Source organism: Beta vulgaris, chromosome 7 (genome assembly GCF_026745355.1).
Source record: "Beta vulgaris subsp. vulgaris cultivar EL10 chromosome 7, EL10.2, whole genome shotgun sequence".
Taxonomy (NCBI): Eukaryota; Viridiplantae; Streptophyta; class Magnoliopsida; order Caryophyllales; family Amaranthaceae; genus Beta; species Beta vulgaris.
Genome location: NC_079208.1, coordinates 48,929,973 through 48,947,996, shown reverse-complemented (window position 1 = coordinate 48,947,996; position 18,024 = coordinate 48,929,973). Strand labels below are relative to the sequence as shown.

Below are 18,024 nucleotides of genomic sequence, written 5' to 3'. Positions count from 1 at the left end.
AATTTTTACGTGAATTAAGCAAAATGGAAGGAGTATTAGAATTTCCAAAAAAACTTTAAGGAGGTATTATTTTGGTACTTTTATGTTGTAACTAGTTCTTTATTTTCTTATTTTTTTATAATAATAATAAAAAATGCTCATTGGAATAATATAAAATAATAGAATAGGGACAAAGGAAAATATGGATATTTTAGAAAGTTTACGTAGAATTGAAAGATAATTTAGTTTAAATAAATTACTCCATCCGCCTCGAAATATAGTTCTTGTTTCTTTTTACACAATCTCCAAGACCTATCTTTAACATATAATATCTTTTATTTCTTATTAGTAAAAATATAAAAAGTTGATATTACGAATATACATATTGAGACAAATCTAACAAAATTCTACACGAATATAATTTTTTTTATATATATTAATAAGAATATTTGATCAAAAATTTTAAAATTCGACTCTGAAAACAAGTTTTATATTTTAGAACGAAGAAAATAACGAATAAAAAAATAGGCACAACATCTTGCGAAACGAAAAAAAAATGTGAGCACTTGTTTGTTGGTTCCTTGGGTTCATCTGAAAAACTACGGCTCACTCACTCTTCTTCCCTCCTATGTCCCAACTCCCAGGTTCCTCTCGTTAGTCATCCCTGCTTTCGATCTGCCATTCTTTTACAAGTACCCTCAAACCTCAGGTACTTCTTTTCTCTCTCTCCTCTCTCTTTCTTCTTTCTCCACTAATGTCGAATTTTTTTTTTTTTTGTTTCTCACAATTCAATTAGTACAACAATCTTCTATTTTTTGTCTTTGCTATTCAAATTGAATGAGGACATATTTTTCTCTTCTTATATCAACCCTTTTTCACTGCAACTAACGCTGTTTTTTTTTCTTGTTTCAGAAAACAATTGCAAATTCGAATTGTCTGATATCAACATTCTTATCCTTAGTCGGTAAGATTTTTTTGTGTATATGTAGAGGATTTTTTCTGCTTTCTCATCGATTTTCCAAGCTTCTAACTTTCAGAAGCAGTAATTTTTCTCCCACTATTTAGGGTTTTGTTGGCGAGTAAAATTTGAACTTTTTCATGGAGCTTTGCCTCATTCTTTTTTTGGATTTTTCATCTTATTGCTCTTATGATAAAAAATTACTCTGAAACAACTTTTTAAGTGGGCAACTGATGAAATTATCAATTTTGCTATCAGGGTCCTTTTCAAGTAATGCGCCATGATGAACACTCAAATTATTGGTGATTTTTTCTCTCATTCTCTTTCTTTGTTGGTGTTGATTATGCTCTTTTTTATATTTTATTGATGAATCAAACTTTGTGTGTGTGTGTGGTGTGAAGATCCATTGCAAGGGGATTTCCCGGAGGTGATAGAAGAGTTCTTGGAACATGGTGTTATGAAATGTATCGCCTTTAATCGTCGAGGCACCCTTCTTGCTGGTAGAAAAAAATTCTCTCTTTTCTATTTACTTGCATGTTTTACATAATGTTCTTCATGCATATGCCCTTAATACTTCCTTCGTTCCATTATAATTGCGTCATTGGGGTTTGACACACCTATTAAGGAGCCCATGTTAGGAGAGAGATAATAAGAGTTAGAGAGAAACAAAAGGGACTCACGTGATACGGGAGATAGAGAGAAGTAGAGACCCCATAACCAATGATGCAATAAATTTTAAACTTCCCAAAATGGAAAATGATGTAATTATAATGGAACAGAGGAAGTATGTTCTAGTAAAGTTATGAAGTTGAAGCTAATTGGTCTCATTTGTTACTTTGTTATCTAGAAAATATATGATTGTGGTGTTCTGTTGGGTTGTGTTTGATTCAGCTTTGCATTCAGAGTAATTGACCAACTGGTAGAAGTTCTCTTGTGGGTTTGTCGGTTTGTCCTGTTTTTGTCCTTGACTTGAAATTTGCTATTGACCTTACTTTATTGTAGGGTTTTGTTAAGGATAGCATAGTGCAATGGAGATGAACTCTCTGAACGTTTGGGCAATGGCATTGATGATATTCTGCTTCTGCTATCAGTTCTTAGAGGCTATCAATTTGTTTTGCTGTATTACGTACTTGCGTCCATTTAGGTTGGGGAGGAATTTTTGAGGGAGTCGTAGTATATTCTTTTTCACTTCTGTTACTGTGTCCAGTGATTAATAGTTATGATGAAAACTAATTCTGCTATTCTAGAGAAAAAGGACAAATTCCCATCTTATCCTCCTCCGAGGAATTCTCGATCCTTGTAGCGTTTTGTAAGAATGATATCTGTATTGTTCTTTTTCCCATGTTCTGTTATGGGTTAAGAAGCTTAAGGTACATGACTATTGGCTTGATTTTGCATCTGAGAGCTTGTATTATATTACAAAACTCTGCTCATTGAGTTTGTTGGACATTTCATCTGTATTCTAATGACTTTGTGGTTCCCGTTCTCTGTGTATCATGCTATCTGTAACATATATCTTGACTTGAGAGAGTTTTAAGCTGTCTACCAGGGGGTCATTTTTGTTTATTGTTAAATATTGTGGCTAGTAACACTGTTTAATTTACTCAGCCGGTTGCTCCAATGGAAGCTGTATCATATGGGACTTTGAAACTCGAGGGATTGCGAAAGAGCTCCTAGATAAAGAGTGTAATGCTGCCATAACAAGTGTCTGTTGGTCAAAGTATGGTCATCGCATATTAGTTTCTGCTGCTGACAGGACATTGATTCTCTGGGATGTAGCTACTGGAGAGAAAGTTGCCAAAACAACATTAGAAAAAGCCCCTTTGCATGCTCGCCTGCATCCTGGCTCCTCTATGCCATCTTTGTGCTTGGCATGCCCTGTCTATTCGGCTCCCTTGATTGTCGATTTGAACTCTGGATCAACTAATGCTTTGCCTGCATCAGTTTCAGATGGGGGAGATGGGCTTTCTGTTCCTTCACGAAACAAAGTCTCCGATGATTCTGCTCCCCAGACTCCTGCATGCTTTAACAAGCATGGGGATCTGGTTTATTTGGGAAATTCTAAGGGAGAGATCCTCATAATTGATCATGAACAGGTCCAGGTACGTGCAGTTGTCCCCGTTGCCGGGGGTGCTGTCATTAAGAACATTTTATTTAGTCGGAATGGGCAATATCTTCTCACGAATTCAAGTGATCGGATTATTAGGGTTTATGAAAATATGCTACCTACAAAAGAGGGTCTGAAAGCACTAGACAAGATGGGTGAGACTTTAAATGATCTTGGTGGAGTTGAGAAGCTAAAGGTCGTTGGATCTAAGAGTTTAGTCCTGTTTCGTGAGTTTCAAGACTCTGTAACCAGAATTCACTGGAAGGCTCCTGGTTTTAGTGGTGATGGTGAATGGGTTATTGGTGGCTCTGCTAGCAAAGGAGAGCACAAGATATACATATGGGATCGGGCAGGACACCTTGTGAAATTTCTGGAAGGTCCAAAAGAAGCTTTGATTGATCTGGCTTGGCATCCAGTTCACCCCATTGTTGTCTCAGTCTCCTTGACTGGCTTGATTTACATATGGGCTAAAGATTATACTGAAAACTGGAGTGCTTTCGCCCCAGATTTCAAAGAACTTGAAGAAAATGAAGAATACGTAGAAAGAGAAGACGAATTTGATATCATGCCAGAAACTGAAAAGGTCAAACAATAGTTGCTATTTAATCTTCCATTGTGGCATCTCTTGATTTGCTTGTCACTAAGTTGTGTTTTTCTGACAGGTTAAAGAATCAGAGGTTAACCAGAATGAAGATGTTGATATTATAACAGTGGAGCATGATTCAACTTTTAGTGACTCGGATATGTCGCAGGAAGAACTTTGCTTCTTGCCTGCAATGCCTTGTCCTGATGCTCCTGAGCAGCAGGATAAAAGTATTGGAAATTCATTGAAATTGGTGGAAAGTAATCATTCTGCATCTCCTCTTTCAGCAGATGCAGCACAAAACGGGCAAGCTAACCACGAGTCAAGTCCTGTTGAAGGTATATGCTAACTTGATTCCCTGTCTGATATAAATCAGACTTTACTCTTTTTAAAAGTAGTCCAATATGGTCTGTTACTTGCTAGTTTTTGAAGTAGATGCTATGAACTCATTGGAGATTCTTGGAACTCAGAATAAATCTGTTAGGCATTGATCCTTTTTACATGTCAGAAGAATCATTTCATTACTGAATATCTAAAGATCAGTAGAACTGCTAGCAGTCTAGTGACTCTAATGAAGAACTTTACTGATGGGACCCAGCTTTCTCATGACAATCACGTAATCACCTGCTTCAGGAGGGACTTGAATGTGGAGTGCAAGAAATTGTTAGATGAACTTTCTTCTCGGAAAAGAATGTTTTCACATATTTGGAAATTTTTAGGAGAAGTTAGCATGGCTAGGGATTAGAAATTTGTGCAGCTCCTTCAATCATGAATACCTTAGGCAATGTTGGAAGGAACTGAAATACATTTTTGTGCTTAGCATATGTTATGCTATTAGGCTGAGCTGGACTGCTGGAGTCTGGACTCCTTATCTCTGTCTTTTTAGGATAGATACTAGATCCTCCAGTATGTGGTGGAATCATGACGGTTTGGTGTGTCAATATGATTTGTGAGGTGTCTCGTTGTGGTAGCATTGCGACTAATTACACGAGTGTACTAGTTTACTACAGTGCGACTGAATCTTTTTTACGCTAGCTGCATTTTGATTCAAACAAAAAGCTGAATTAGGAGTACAACTGCAAAAGCGATTTTTTTCTGCTAAAGTTGTATACTATTACGAGTGACCGGTTACAAGGTTTTATCTCCATGAGACGTTCCCGTCCAGAATATTGTCACATGTTCTAGGCTCAGTCTCGACCCAATAATAATTTGCTACTTAATTGTTGCCTTCCTTCTCCAGATGCTTTTCATATTTTAGTGGGTTAGGATGAGGAAATTTGGTGGAAAGGGTCTCTTTTCCTTTGCATATGGAATGGGGGAAGAAAAAGGAATCTGAGGGATGCATTTTCCTTTCCCTTTGAATAAAGTAACTTGTTTTACTATTGGAAAGCTTTGCTCCTCTCCCCTGCTCCCCGTGATTGCTAACCTAATACACTATTGGTCTCTAGTATCTAGCCAACTGATAGGTGATTTCGATCATGCAAACCTAGTTTAAATGATCCCCCATCTTGTCAACTAATGCTTTCTTGAGTTTCTTCTCAATGTATTGAATGTGCGACCCACAATTTGACATATGTGCTTGGATCACAAGTGGCAGTTGAAGACTTGAAGGCCTTCACCTTCATCAGGAAGAGCATAGAAATCGTGATTTCATTGGGTGAGAATGACGAGTTAATAGGTTGTGGTAAAACACAAAGCAATCTAATGATGAATCATGTGTATGATTATAGAAGGTGAAACATGTAAGGAGTCAAAGAAGTATCTGATTGATGCTTGACAATATTACATCTTCAAGTTTAAGAGTCCAGAGAGGAGATTTGATGGTACCATGGTTCACGTTAATAAGTAGACAAGTCAAGTGATAATAATCTCACCATAAAATTATGTTCAAAATTGCTAGAATCATTTTGCTACGATCATTTTCTGATTAACATCTTTGATGTTGTGAATCTTATGTTGAGCTTAACATTGCAGTTGCCTATTTAGCTGGCAAATCTACCTGGAAAATTTTTCTGGATGAAAAAACCGAAATAGAAATTTCCCAAAATTTATGGTCTTGACTCTTGAATACAAATTTATCAGCGTGAAACCTGAAATAACCTGGCCGTAACAACTAACTGCAAAATGGTTCGACCCAAAAGCGACCAATTAACAACCCTGTACTGAACCAAATCCCATCCGTTTGACCGATTTGAGAGGTGTACTGAGTACTGACCATAATTTTATATACCAGTGTATGACTGCATGCCATAGATCTTAGATGTGAATGATTCTGATTAGAATGCTAATTGGGTTGCAGGTATAGATAACTCTACTGCAGAAGATACAAGTGGAGGACGCTTTAAAAGGAAGCGAAGACCCTCTGAGAAAGTCCTGGAATTGCAAGCGGAGATGGTGAAGAAACCTGTGAAGAAGGCGAAGCCTTCTGCCAAACCGTTGAAACCCAAAGACAAATCCGTACATGACGAAGATAATGGTGTATCTGTAGATGAGGTTTCTGATGATTATTACAGATAATGTACAACCAGGCTTCTTTGATTTCCCCCAGGTAGTTGCACTTGGTAGTTATCTATTTTCTAGAAATGGTTGCAGCATTCAAAAATTCAGCAAGCAATTTCAGACTGTATTTGGGACTGAAGATGACAACATTGTTGACAAATACAGCTTAACTTGTACAGGATATTTGGCTGTTGTTGTGTCTGCAAAAGGATAATGATAATATATGTAGGGCACACAAGAGCAATGTTTCAATTGCTGGAGTGAAGGCATAGGAATTGAGATGTTTTTGTAGTACTTACTAGTTAGTAAAGAGTCTGTAGAAATAATCCCTTCAACAGTCAACAGTCAAGTTCTTGTTTACGGCTCTTGTGCTTTGCATTTGCCGTTCCCTGTATTCAACGATTTTGGAGTTAGTAAAGAAGCTAATTAACCCTGTTGAGTTGGTAAAGAGTCTATGTAATTCAACTTATTTGAACTTGCCAAAAAAATTCTTTAACTTATTTGAGCTTGTATGAACTTAATTTATACGAACTTGTTAGAATGTGTTATAACTTATCAGTATTTATATGAACTTATTGGAGTATATTGTTTAATGAGAAAATCAATGTAATGCTATATTTTTTGCTTTTCAGTTGATTAGTTCTGTTTATGTTATTGTTTTTAATTAGTTCTATATAGAATTAAATAAAAAAGATGAAGCAAAGCAAAAAGTTATAGTAATGTGAAAAAATTGTTCCAAATGACTTATAATGGATAAATATGTGCATCAACAAAGTGAAACAATTTAATATTGATCTCTTTATTTTTATGTCTACATTTCCCCTTTTATTTACTAGTTGTTAATATAAAGCCTAAGAGCCCGTTTGTTTTGATGGAAAACATTTTTCTTGGAAAATGCAAATGAATATTCGTTTTTTGGTTCAATAGAAAACTTTGTTGGAAATTAGATAACAATACTATGTGGGCTGCTGAAATTTTGCACGAAAAATATGTTAATAGTAAAGCCCAACCTACTAGTATTAAGTTGGGCTCGCACCTTTGGAAGAGTGTGGGTGAGAGATGGAAAGAGTATGTTAAGAGCCTTGCCTGGCGGGTAGGGAACGGGGTTAATATTAATTTGTGGGAAGACAGGTGGTTGTACGGTGAAAGCATAAGGTCCCTCATTCAGGGGCCCCTTCCGTTAGCGGAAAGTAAGCTGAAACTTAGCATCTTAAGGTCTGAAGATATTACTAGGGCCATCTCCTTTGACCTCCCTGATATCCTAGTTCAAAGGGTAAGGAATGTTGTGTTTACAAATAAGGAAGATGAGGTTTTCTCCACTGACCTAGTAAAGTTTGATTCAAAAAAGGCGTCGGAGGACATTAGAGGTAGTCTAACTAGTAATAAGAATGAGTGGGATTGGGTGTGGAAATCACCAGGGCATCCAAAGCAAAGATTTTTTATTTGGCAAATATGGTGGGATAGAATGCCAAATAATAGTAACATAAACTATAGGATAAGAAATGCCTCTGGGAATTGCATCTTCTGCCATAACTTGAAAGAGGATATGGACCACATCATGAGAGTCTGTCCGCGAGCGAAACAAATTTGGAGTAAGCTTAGTGTCAACATCCACCTGGATACCCCTTTTAAAACTTGGTTCAAAAATATGATATCTTCTTTTATCGTTCTTCCAAATAAGTTAGTTCCCAATAATGTCTTGTTTGTCTTTGTTTCTTGGGCTATTTGGGGTAGAAGGAATTCCTGGCTTTTTAAAAAGAAAAACATCACTTCAGATGTCCTCATTAAAAACTCCACTTGGGCCGCCACCGAATGGTTCTTTACCCAGAACCAAACTAAGGTGGGCAAAGCTCCCAACGCTAATGTTATTGCAGCCTGGATCCCTCCACCGATTAACCACCTTAAAATAAACTCTGATGCCTCTTTCTTTGTTGATACTAACCTTGCTTTTGTAGGTATGGTATGTCGTGATCATTTGGGTAATTGGATTGAGGGCTAACAAATGGCAACTACTACGTCAAGTGCTATGGAAGCAAAGCTGAAAGCGATTATGCTTGCTATTCAATGGGCGAGAAGAAAAAATTGGTTACAATGCGTTATTTCAACGGACTGCCTTAAAGCTTTCAAGGCCATTTCTGACTCTCACTCTATAAAAAACTACCTTTCTTATCTGATTGACCCTTGCAGGGAGTTGCTCCAAGATCAAGAAGGCATTACACTAGGGGAAAAAAAAGGAAGGGCTGCGGAGGAAGGGCTGCGCTTTTTCTAAAAGCGCAGCCCTACTAGTGAAGGGCTGCGCTTTTTTAAAAAGCGCACCCTACATAGCGAAGGGCTGCGCTTTTAAAAAGCGCAGCCCTACTAAGTGAAGGGCTGCGCTTTTTTAAAAGGCAGCCTTCTGCTATGTAGGGCTGCGCTTTTTAAAAAAGCGCAACCCTTCCTGAAAAAATTTGAAATTTCGAAATCGCGGGCTTTTGAAATATTCAGCGGGGATTCGTCAAAATATTATCCTCATTCTCTCTCCTCTCTCACGTCCCTCATTATTCCTTTCCTCCTTCTCTCTCATCCTCTTCTCTCTCATCCTCTCTTCTCTCTCAAAAACTCCCATAAACATTTGCGACAAAAACCTGAAATGATTTGCACTAAACATGGCGACGGAGTCCGATTGCCTATTGTGATACCTTTTCGGAAGCGGAACGGGCCAACGAGTCAAACTCACCGCTATGCTGTGATGTTTAGGCTTTTTAAGCCATCCGAGTTCGTTTAAGCCTCCAAATAGGCATTTTAAGTTTTTCCGAATTTTTTTTTCCCTTAAATTATGTATTAGGGTTTTGTTTTATGTATTTAAACATTATTAGGTTAATGTTTGGAGGTAGTTCTTGTATTTTCAGATCTATAATGTTCTTGTATACTTCTCTTTGTTTATTTTGATTAATGTTCTTGTATACTTCTCTTTGTTTTGATTAATGTTCTTGTATACTTCTCTTTGTTTATTTTGATTAATGTTCTTGTATACTTCTCTTTGTATATAATTTCTTGTATTTTCATCTTTGTTTTGATTAATGTTCTTGTTTTACTTCTCTTTGTATATTAGTTTTTGTTCCTTTTTTTCATTTTGTTTCATTCTTTTTTTTGTTTTGGGTTTAGTATTTTCGTTTCGTTTCTCTTCTCTTTGTTTAATTTCAGAAAATGTGAGATTATGAGTAAAAAAATGTCAAAAAAAAAAATTATTTTTTATTTTTTTTTTGGTAGGAAGGGTTGCGCTAGTTAGGAAAAAGCGCAACCCTTCTAGCTCAGAAGGGCTGCGCTTTTTCCTAAATAGCGCAACCCTTCTAAGCTAGAAGGGCTGCGCTTTTTCCTAACTAGCGCAGCCCTTCTAGCTTAAGGGCTGCGCTTTTCTAGCGCAGCCCTACTTAAAAAGTGAAGGGCTGCTACTGAAAGGGCTGCTGTCAAAAAGCGCAGCCCTACAGGCCTTTTTCAGCGCAGCCCTTCATCATTTTTCCACTAGTGTTAGTCTCATTCACGAAGGAAGAGGAGCAAATAGTCTGGCGGACAGTTTGGCTAGGGAGGCTAAAGGGAAGACGGATGGTTTGGAAAACATTTGTATTTTGAGTGACCTTCCCCCGGTTTGTATTAATATCTACCTAAAAGAGAAACTAAACTCTTCTACTTTGCTGCTTTCTAGTTCTATTGCGGGTCTCCTAGGTTCTACCATGGGGGGCCTTTAGTTTAGTTTGTATGGTTTTGGGTTTTAGTTAATATATGATGCTCCTTTTTCTAAAAAAAAAAAAAAAAAAAGAAAGGAAAATGGGAGATGTTGGAAACGGGAGAGTTGAATAAAATGATTTTGCTTTAAATTTCGGAGGAAAGTTTTTAATTACAAAGGATGAAAAACTCTCATCCACCTTAGTTTTCCTTTTTTAAATCCCTTTTCCAACCAAACAACAAAAAATTGTGAAAATCATTTTCTAGAAAAATGTTTTTATCTAAAAGAAAAGAAGCTTAAGTGTATGTTCAATCCAATGTACTTGACTTATTTAAATTTAGATGAATTTATTTGAACTTATTTGATTTCTTATATAAGAGGTTAGAACTTACTAAAACTTATCTGAATTATTATAATTTATCTTAAAACTTATCTTATCTTATGTTAACTCGAAAATAACACTACAAGAGGGATTCCTAGTTATATCCTAAGAGGAACATTGAATATATAGTTTGTAAGTGGGAGCAATTCCTGAATGGGAGCTGTTTGAAGTTTCAGAGTTGAAACAAGAAGTTTCTGAGCAGTAGGGACTGTTCCTGAGCAGCAGAGACTGTTCTTGAGCAGCAGAGACTGTTCATGAGCAGCAGGAATTATAAGTGCTAGTTCCTTACATCGAAGTTCCAGAGGTAGAGCTATCAACACGCGGTTCTTGAGTTTTAGCAGCATGAAGTTTGAACGCAGAAAATATGAGTTTGTTTTCTAGGATTCATGTAAATATATGAAAACGTGAAAGGTAATGGAACAAGGTGTCAAAAGGAACTCGTGTAACTTAGAATCAAAAGTATTTAAGAGTTAGTGAGTTTGTTGCATATTATTATCTTAATTTATAGGATTTATTTAGAACTTGTTTCTTAATAAATCTCTACTTGATTAATTATCTTTAAATAATATGCATGAGTTGTTTTAGGATAAGTTTTAGTTTAAAAATAAAAGGTAAGTTTTATTTTTAAAATAAAATAGTTTTTAAATAAAAGATAAGTTTTATTTTTAAAATAAAATAGTTTTTAAATAAATCGGTTTAATTTAGGATTTTGATTTTATATCTTTAGTTTATTTAATCTTATCTTATCAGTTTTTGGAAAATAAAAGCTTAGATTTATAATACGTATAATGAGTTTTTGTGAGTGCAAGAACTTGACGTGAGTTCCTGTACGCACAAAAACTTATGTACTTATGTCAGGTTTATGAAAAAAAAATCGGTAAAACATTTTTGCATAAGAAAGAAAACATAAAAAGTGAGTTTTGGAAAAATATCTCTTGGATTATATTTTGATAAAACTTTGCTTTTTCTCCAAGTATTTATTTTCTTTTTGTTTCCTATTTTTACTCTAACTGTTTTACAGTAAACGTGATTTAAGTAGTAATGCCCGAGTCTTTGACTGCTTTTTCCCCAACTTTCTCCCAACTAAGGGTGCGTTTTCTTCAACTTAAAAAATTTAAGTTTCAGGCTCAATAAGTTCAGATACGTTGCAATCAGGTCCAATCAGGGCAATAAGTTCCAATCAGGTCTAATAAGGTCCAATAAGTTCCAATTAGGTGCAATAAGTTCCAATCACGTCTAATAAGTTTCAATAAGTTCTAATCAAGTGCAATAAGTTTCAACGAGGTCTAATCAGAGGTCCAAATAGTCAATGTTTAATAAATATAATGTATTATTGTCCATTATTTTATTATTCATATCACTATTAGCTGATTATGTTATTATTAGAATTTTAATTAAAGTACCACAATGATTATATATTATTATACTTGTATTATTGTCTATTATTTTATTATTCATATTACTATTAGTTGATTGTGTTATTATTAGAATTTTTTATTAAAGTACCACAATAATGTATAGTATTATACTTGTATTATTGTCTATTATTTGATTATTCATATTTCTATTAGCTTATTATATTATTATTAAAAAATATTATAATCATGGTCAAATAAGGTTAACAATAACAATCATCATAATTACAATATTTTGTAATTTGTCTTTAAATCAAAATAAGACTATTAGCTAGATATATTAGTGGTGAAAGTTATGTATAGACAAATATATAAATGATAAAAAAAAATTGTTAAATTATTTATCATAAGAGATAATTAATAATAATAATTTTTTAAATGACGAATTTTAATAATTATTACTTCATAATAAATTCTGAGGGATAGTATATATTTATGTTATTACTCGTCAATTTTTTGTCTAATAAGTCAAATAAGTTTCAATTAGGTCCAATAAGGTCCAATAAGTTTCAATCAGTGCCAATAAGGTCTAATAAGTTTTAATCAGGTCAACAAGTTTCATTCAGGTCCAATAAGTTCCAATCAGTTCAGTTCAGGTTCAATCAGTTCAGTTCAGATAAGTTTGGGGCCAATAAGTTGAAGAGAACGCACCCTTAACTGATCATGGGTTAGTGGAGAAATAAGTGAAAGTGGTGCTCAAGTCTTGAGCGTACTATAAATAGAGGCCTATGTATTCATTTTAAGTTGTCTAACGGGTGTCTTTCCATAGTGTATGAATTGTGCCATTCCACAAGATTTGGCATAAGGAATAACGTTACAAAAGAATTATATTTTCTATTCCTTGTTTGAGTCAGTTCCTGTGAGTTTCAAGTTCCAACGAGTGCCAAGTTTCTTTACAGTTCTTTGGTTTTTATATAATAGAGAACTCTTGTAATGGGAACTTGGTAAAAGGTTTGAGTGAATTCTTGTACCAAGTTTGAGTTAGGAACTTGAGTAAATTTCTGTTGTTTGTGCATAGTGGTAGGCGTGTCGCGCACCTATCAAAAGTAATTACCTAACTAACGTCCTAACTATGTAGCAGGGCAAGTCAGGGTCGAATCCACAGGGACAAACAGTATCAAACACTAGGTATCTTGACTCAAATTAACTAAACGAGTGACAAACAATGATGGAAAGGGTGTTGAACTAAGACTAATGCTAACTATGACAATTACTAGGAACACACAAGGTATAATCAATTAATTAAAACATCTAGAATTAAGCATCACTACTAGCATGACCAATACATGAATACTTTCCATCCCAAATAACATAATCAAGAATTCAAGAGGAGTAATGCACCCTATAACTGCCAAAGATCTCTCCCGAGTACCAATGGCTACTCTAAACAAGCAATCAAACCTATTCCCATAGAATCATGCAAGAAAGAGACATTAAGCATAGCATCACAATTAAATTCCTAGCAATCCTATCTAACTATTCCCATAGAGATATTCATACCATTGATTGAATCAACAAAACCATCTAGATTCAATTCCCATTGAAAACAAGATATAAGGAGTCAAATCAAAATCATCTATCCCTAGTATGATAATGAGCATAAGAACAATCCAATCAAACAAGAACAATTGATCATATAAACTTGGGATTAATGGAGGAATTCATATATTAAATCATTGCTAGGGTTTAACTTAACCCTAGATTAATAGACTACTCACACATAATTGAAATAACAAAACAAATAATAAATAAATTGAAAGACATAATAACAATGGAAGGAAAGAAGAGATTAAGAAAACTTAGTCTTTACTTGAAGAAATCAAAGCGTAGTAATCAATGTTCAACAATGGAGTATTAGCAAAAGCTCTGTAAAAAGTTATAAAATGTATTCTCTAGTAAAAAGGCGTAGTTTTTAACTCTAAGAAAATAGTATTTATATGTCTCGTAAATCTGGCGCAACACGCGCTCAAAACGGCCCATAAATCGTCTCGCCCGACCGGTCGGGCGGTTGTCAGGTGTTCTTTATCCTTCGTCGCGCCTGACCGGGCGCCTTTCAGCAGGTCTTCGTTCGCCTCACCCGACCGCCCGGGCGGATCTCGCCCGGTCGGGCCCGCAAATGAAATCTCTTTGGCTCTTTCAATCGTCTGAAATTTGGCTAAGTAGCATTCGCCCGACCGCCCAGGCGGATTTCGCCCGGTCGGGCGCGGGAGCAAATTTCTCCTGAACCTTCGTTTCTGAATTCTGGCTAAGGAAAGCTCGCCCGACCAGCCAGGGCAGATGTCGCCCGGTCGGGCGGTTACCAGGTTTTTGGGCTCTCAACGTGTCATGACTTCCCGTCTCTTGCAGTGGTTCCAAAGGGTAAGAAATGCACCAAAATATGCTTGTTCCTACAATAATCAGTCTGAAAACACAAACACACTACAAGACACACATTAGTACTAAAAAGGGCTCCGAAGTGCGCAATTAATACCAATAATTCATGGGGAATTGGGGTAAAATTCTATATAAAATAGACACATCACATAGCCTTGGTGTGAAGTCTATCCAGAGGTGAAGGGTTTGAGTAAACCTGTTGTAAAGAGTTGTGGGAACTAATAAGGGAATTATAGTTAAGTTTATAGAGACAAAGTTACTAGTGGACCTTGTGAGAGAGTTGGAGTTTCGAGTAGAACTTGCGTATGTAATAGGTTGAAACAGAGGAGGTTCCCTGTTATAGTAACACTAGGGGAAAAAAATGAAGGGTTGCACTGGAAGGGCTGCTTTTTCTTTAAAACGCAGCCCTTCTTCTATGAAGGGCTGCGATTTTTTTAAAACCGTAGCCCTATAATTAATTAAGGGCTGCGGTTTTTCAAAAACTGCAACCCTATAAGTAATAAAGGGCTGCGTTTTTTAAAAAATGCAGCCCTTTATGGGCTTTTTTTTTTAAAAAAAGTTGAAATGAATTCGCAGGCTTCAAATGTTAAGCGGGCTAGCTAGGGTTCTCACAATGCAATTTCCTCTCCCTCATTCTCTCTCCTCTCTCACATCCACATCCTCCTTCTCTCTCACCCTCCTCCCTTCTCCTCATTCTCTTTCACCCTCCGACGGCAGCAACACCAAGCAGCAACATTTTACAGACGAGATCGTCGTTCGTCTTCCTCGTTCGCCCTCCTTGTTCGTCGTTCGTTCGTCCTCCCCATTCGTCGTTCGTTCGTCCTCCTCATCATCTTCCTCTTCTCCGGGGATGAGCAGCGGAAGGTCAAGTTTTGCTAGGTCTAGAAATGATGTTGTTGGTGATCAAAACATCACGAGAAGAGGCTTGAACTCTGAAATTACATATGGTAATATTGTTACAATATTTCCTGTTTTTTTTATATATAAAATAGAATACAGTCGAGTGTCAAGAACGTTTCAATAGAGAATATTGAAGAAGCTAAGGATGCTGGTGATATTTCCTTCGAAAATTTTGTCGATTATTTCATCAATTTGTTTAAGAGATTAACTAAGTTTGAATATTGTGTAAATGGTTTAGTAGCATACCGGTGATGATAAAGATGAGGTCAAAACCTATAAGAGTCACTGATTTATCTTTAGAGCCTTATCTGCTAAAGTGTGGTATACGTTGAGGCATCTCGCGGAAGGAAGGATGGAGATCCAACTGCTGGAAAATGACAATTAGTTTGGTTATTTATCAGTTTTCTTATACACTTTGTTGTTTCTCGGAATAGGATGGAGATTTCACTTTGTAGGGGCCTTAAATTCTGAAGGTTGATTATTCTTCTCTCTTTTGTTTCTTCCACTTCTCTGTTTATATTGTTGTCACTCTCTCGAGTTTAAGGTCAATCCTTCGCATAGTTGTCTGCCTTTTCTCTTCTGCGGTCTCACTTGCATTCAATCTTAGTGATTCTTTCTAGTTTTTTTTTTCATCTGATCTATAGGCCAACATTGTGAACAACATAAATACCTTAGTGGGGAGTACTTTTTTTTCATTTCTAGATCTATAAATTTCTACCGTTCTTGTTGATTTTCCATGTTATAAATTTCTTGATATATTTAAGAGTAAAAAAATGTCAATTTTTTTTATGGGTCGAAAGGGCTGCGGTTTTGTGCCAAAACCGCAGCCCTTTGTACAAAGAAGGGCTGCATTTTAGGCACAAAACCGCAACCCTTCCAATAGGAAAGGGCTGCGTTTTTGGGCCTCAACCGCAGCCCTTCATTGTGAAGGGATGCGGTTTAAAAACGCAGCGTTTCACTTTTAGTGAAGGGCTGCTGGCCAAAAACGTAACCCTTAGGGCTGATTTAACCGCAACCCTTCCGTTTTTTTCCACTAATGTGAATAGTTTAAATTCTAAGGAGGTCGTGGTTTTTCTTCTTGTATGGAGAAAATAAGTTTCCACGTAAAAATCTATCTTGCAATTTGAGTTCCATATTGCTTATGTTTAAAATTTCGCATTATTTGGGAATAAGTTCCACACTATAATTCACCCCCTTCGTGTAGTGTTCCTTCCGAGTTAACTTCTTAACTTATCATGACGGCTACGAGTAATTTTGCAAATACTAGTAGTAGTAAATGTTAACATGCCGACTGATGTAGGAGTCTTGTATAAGTATTTCCTAAAGAACCAGTCAGACTATGTTTCCTTACTCCTTAGGCGGAATGGGGTAATATTACTAATATACCCAAGGATATTGCCACTAAGGGTGCGTTATGTTTACCTTTTTTTTTTTTTTTTTTTGACGGAAAGAAAAGGGATTTCATTAATATTTCGCCAAACGGCACTTACAAGCCATTTTTGAAAAACATAAGATTCTAATAAAAATACATATCACACTAGAAATGTAAACATCGCAGATTTGACTTAATTTTGCTTTAATAAAAATCTTCATCTGAAGCAATGCAATCTGTGAGTTCGCTCTGGTTCGGCATACGATCTGCAGATGCGGAAATTTTGGGATGAACGTACTCCAATAGTCTTCCATAATTTTACAGAAGTTGTGAAACCCTAATTCTTCAAAAACCAACACAATCAACATAGTAGAAAAAATCACCATCTAAAAGATGGGAACTTTTATTGAAAGCAGATAAATAGGATTTTTCGGGGCTTACCACTGGTTAAGATACCAGTGATAGCTAGAGCTGGCCACGGGCCGTGCTGGGCCTGACCACGGGCCAGGCCCGCGGGCTGAAGTGGAATACGGGCCGGGCCAGGCCCGTGGCCCATCAAACTCGTGCCGTGCCGGGCCGGGTTGAAATTATGGGAAACTTGTCCATGGCCCGGCCCGGCCCACGGGCCTGGCGGGCCGGGCTCGTGCTCACCGCGGGCTTGGTCCAAAAATCACAGTTTTTGAAAAAAAAAAATTTGCAAGGCCCACGGGCTCGTGCCAGGCCCGGGCCGAAATCTAAAATCTCCAAACGTGCAAGGCCCACGGCCCATGTTACGGCCAGCGGGCCGGGCCGAAAACGGGCCGGGCTCGGGCAGCCCACGGGCCAGCCCGGCCCATGGCCACCTTTAGTGATAGCCCCCAAGAAAAGGATGAAGGAAGAAGAGGAGGAAGAAAGAGAGAAGGAGAAAGCTTTGAAAAAGTGAAAACCCTAGCCGCGGAGGCTAGGAAGAAACCCTCCCAAGGAAAAACCTAGAAGAAACCGTATTGTGCGTTATGTTTACCTTAAAACAATTAAGTTTCAAATCTTTTTTTTTTTTTTGACGGAATTAAGTTTCAAATCTAATCAGTTCAGTTCAGTCTAGTATTAATAAGGTCCAATCAGGTCAATAAGGTATAATAAGGTCCAAATATTCAATGTTCAATAAATTTAAACTAATTAAAGTACCATTATTATTATTATTATTATTATTATTATTATTATTATTATTATTATTATTATTATATAGTATTATATTTGTGTTATTGTCTATTATTTTATTATTCATATTACTATTAACTGATTATGTTATTATTAAAAACTATAAATTAAAGTATCACTATGATTATATAGTATTATATTTGCATTATTATCTATTATTTTATTATTCATATTATTATTAGCTGATTATGTTATTATTAAAAAAATATTATAAACATGATCAAATAAAATTAACAATAATAATCATCATAATTATAACATTTTGCAATTCGCCTTTAAATAACAAGAGATAACATGTTTTCGTTACCAATAACTATGAGAGATATAAATGTTATTAATTGATTTCCTACTAGTGCTTTATGAAATTAAAGCAAGACTATTAGATATATTATTGGTCAGAGTTGTACATAAGCAATCATATAAATAGTATTTTTTTTGTTAAAATGTTAATCATAAGAGATAATTAATAACAATTACTATTTTTTCGAAGGATAAATTTTCATAAATAAGATGCTATTATTATCGAGTCGTAAGATAAAATATCCAGTTATAATTA

General features: G+C 36.1%; 1 protein-coding gene across 3 annotated transcripts; it reads left to right on the top strand.

Annotated features, from left to right (window-relative positions):
• The first annotated feature begins 545 nt into the window (after nucleotides 1-545).
• Nucleotides 546-6,719, top strand: LOC104908686 (protein RBL). 3 transcript variants are annotated; one of them, XM_019247103.3, is made up of 8 exons: nucleotides 546-688; nucleotides 892-943; nucleotides 1,196-1,239; nucleotides 1,339-1,437; nucleotides 2,546-3,627; nucleotides 3,707-3,965; nucleotides 5,927-6,175; nucleotides 6,306-6,719. In XM_019247103.3, exons 3-7 carry the CDS (start codon nucleotides 1,218-1,220, stop codon nucleotides 6,142-6,144), a joined length of 1,680 nt encoding a protein of 559 aa, XP_019102648.1. In that variant the 5' UTR covers nucleotides 546-688; nucleotides 892-943; nucleotides 1,196-1,217; the 3' UTR covers nucleotides 6,145-6,175; nucleotides 6,306-6,719. The 3 variants fall into 3 exon arrangements, with proteins under 3 accessions (XP_019102648.1, XP_010696132.1, XP_057252240.1); XM_010697830.4 differs by having other exon boundaries at nucleotides 547-688; nucleotides 5,927-6,719; XM_057396257.1 differs by lacking the exon at nucleotides 546-688 and having other exon boundaries at nucleotides 744-943; nucleotides 5,927-6,719.
• Nucleotides 6,720-18,024: the final 11,305 nt, after the last annotated feature.

What these genes read in the sequence shown, in the direction of transcription:
- LOC104908686 (XM_019247103.3), top strand. Translation starts at nt 1,218, where the DNA reads ATGATGAACACTCAAATTATTG. An exon ending in GATGAACACTCAAATTATTG is followed by an intron (nt 1,240 to 1,338) that starts GTGATTTTTTCT and finishes TGTGGTGTGAAG; the next exon opens with ATCCATTGCAAGGGGATTTC. An exon ending in TCGAGGCACCCTTCTTGCTG is followed by an intron (nt 1,438 to 2,545) that starts GTAGAAAAAAAT and finishes TAATTTACTCAG; the next exon opens with CCGGTTGCTCCAATGGAAGC.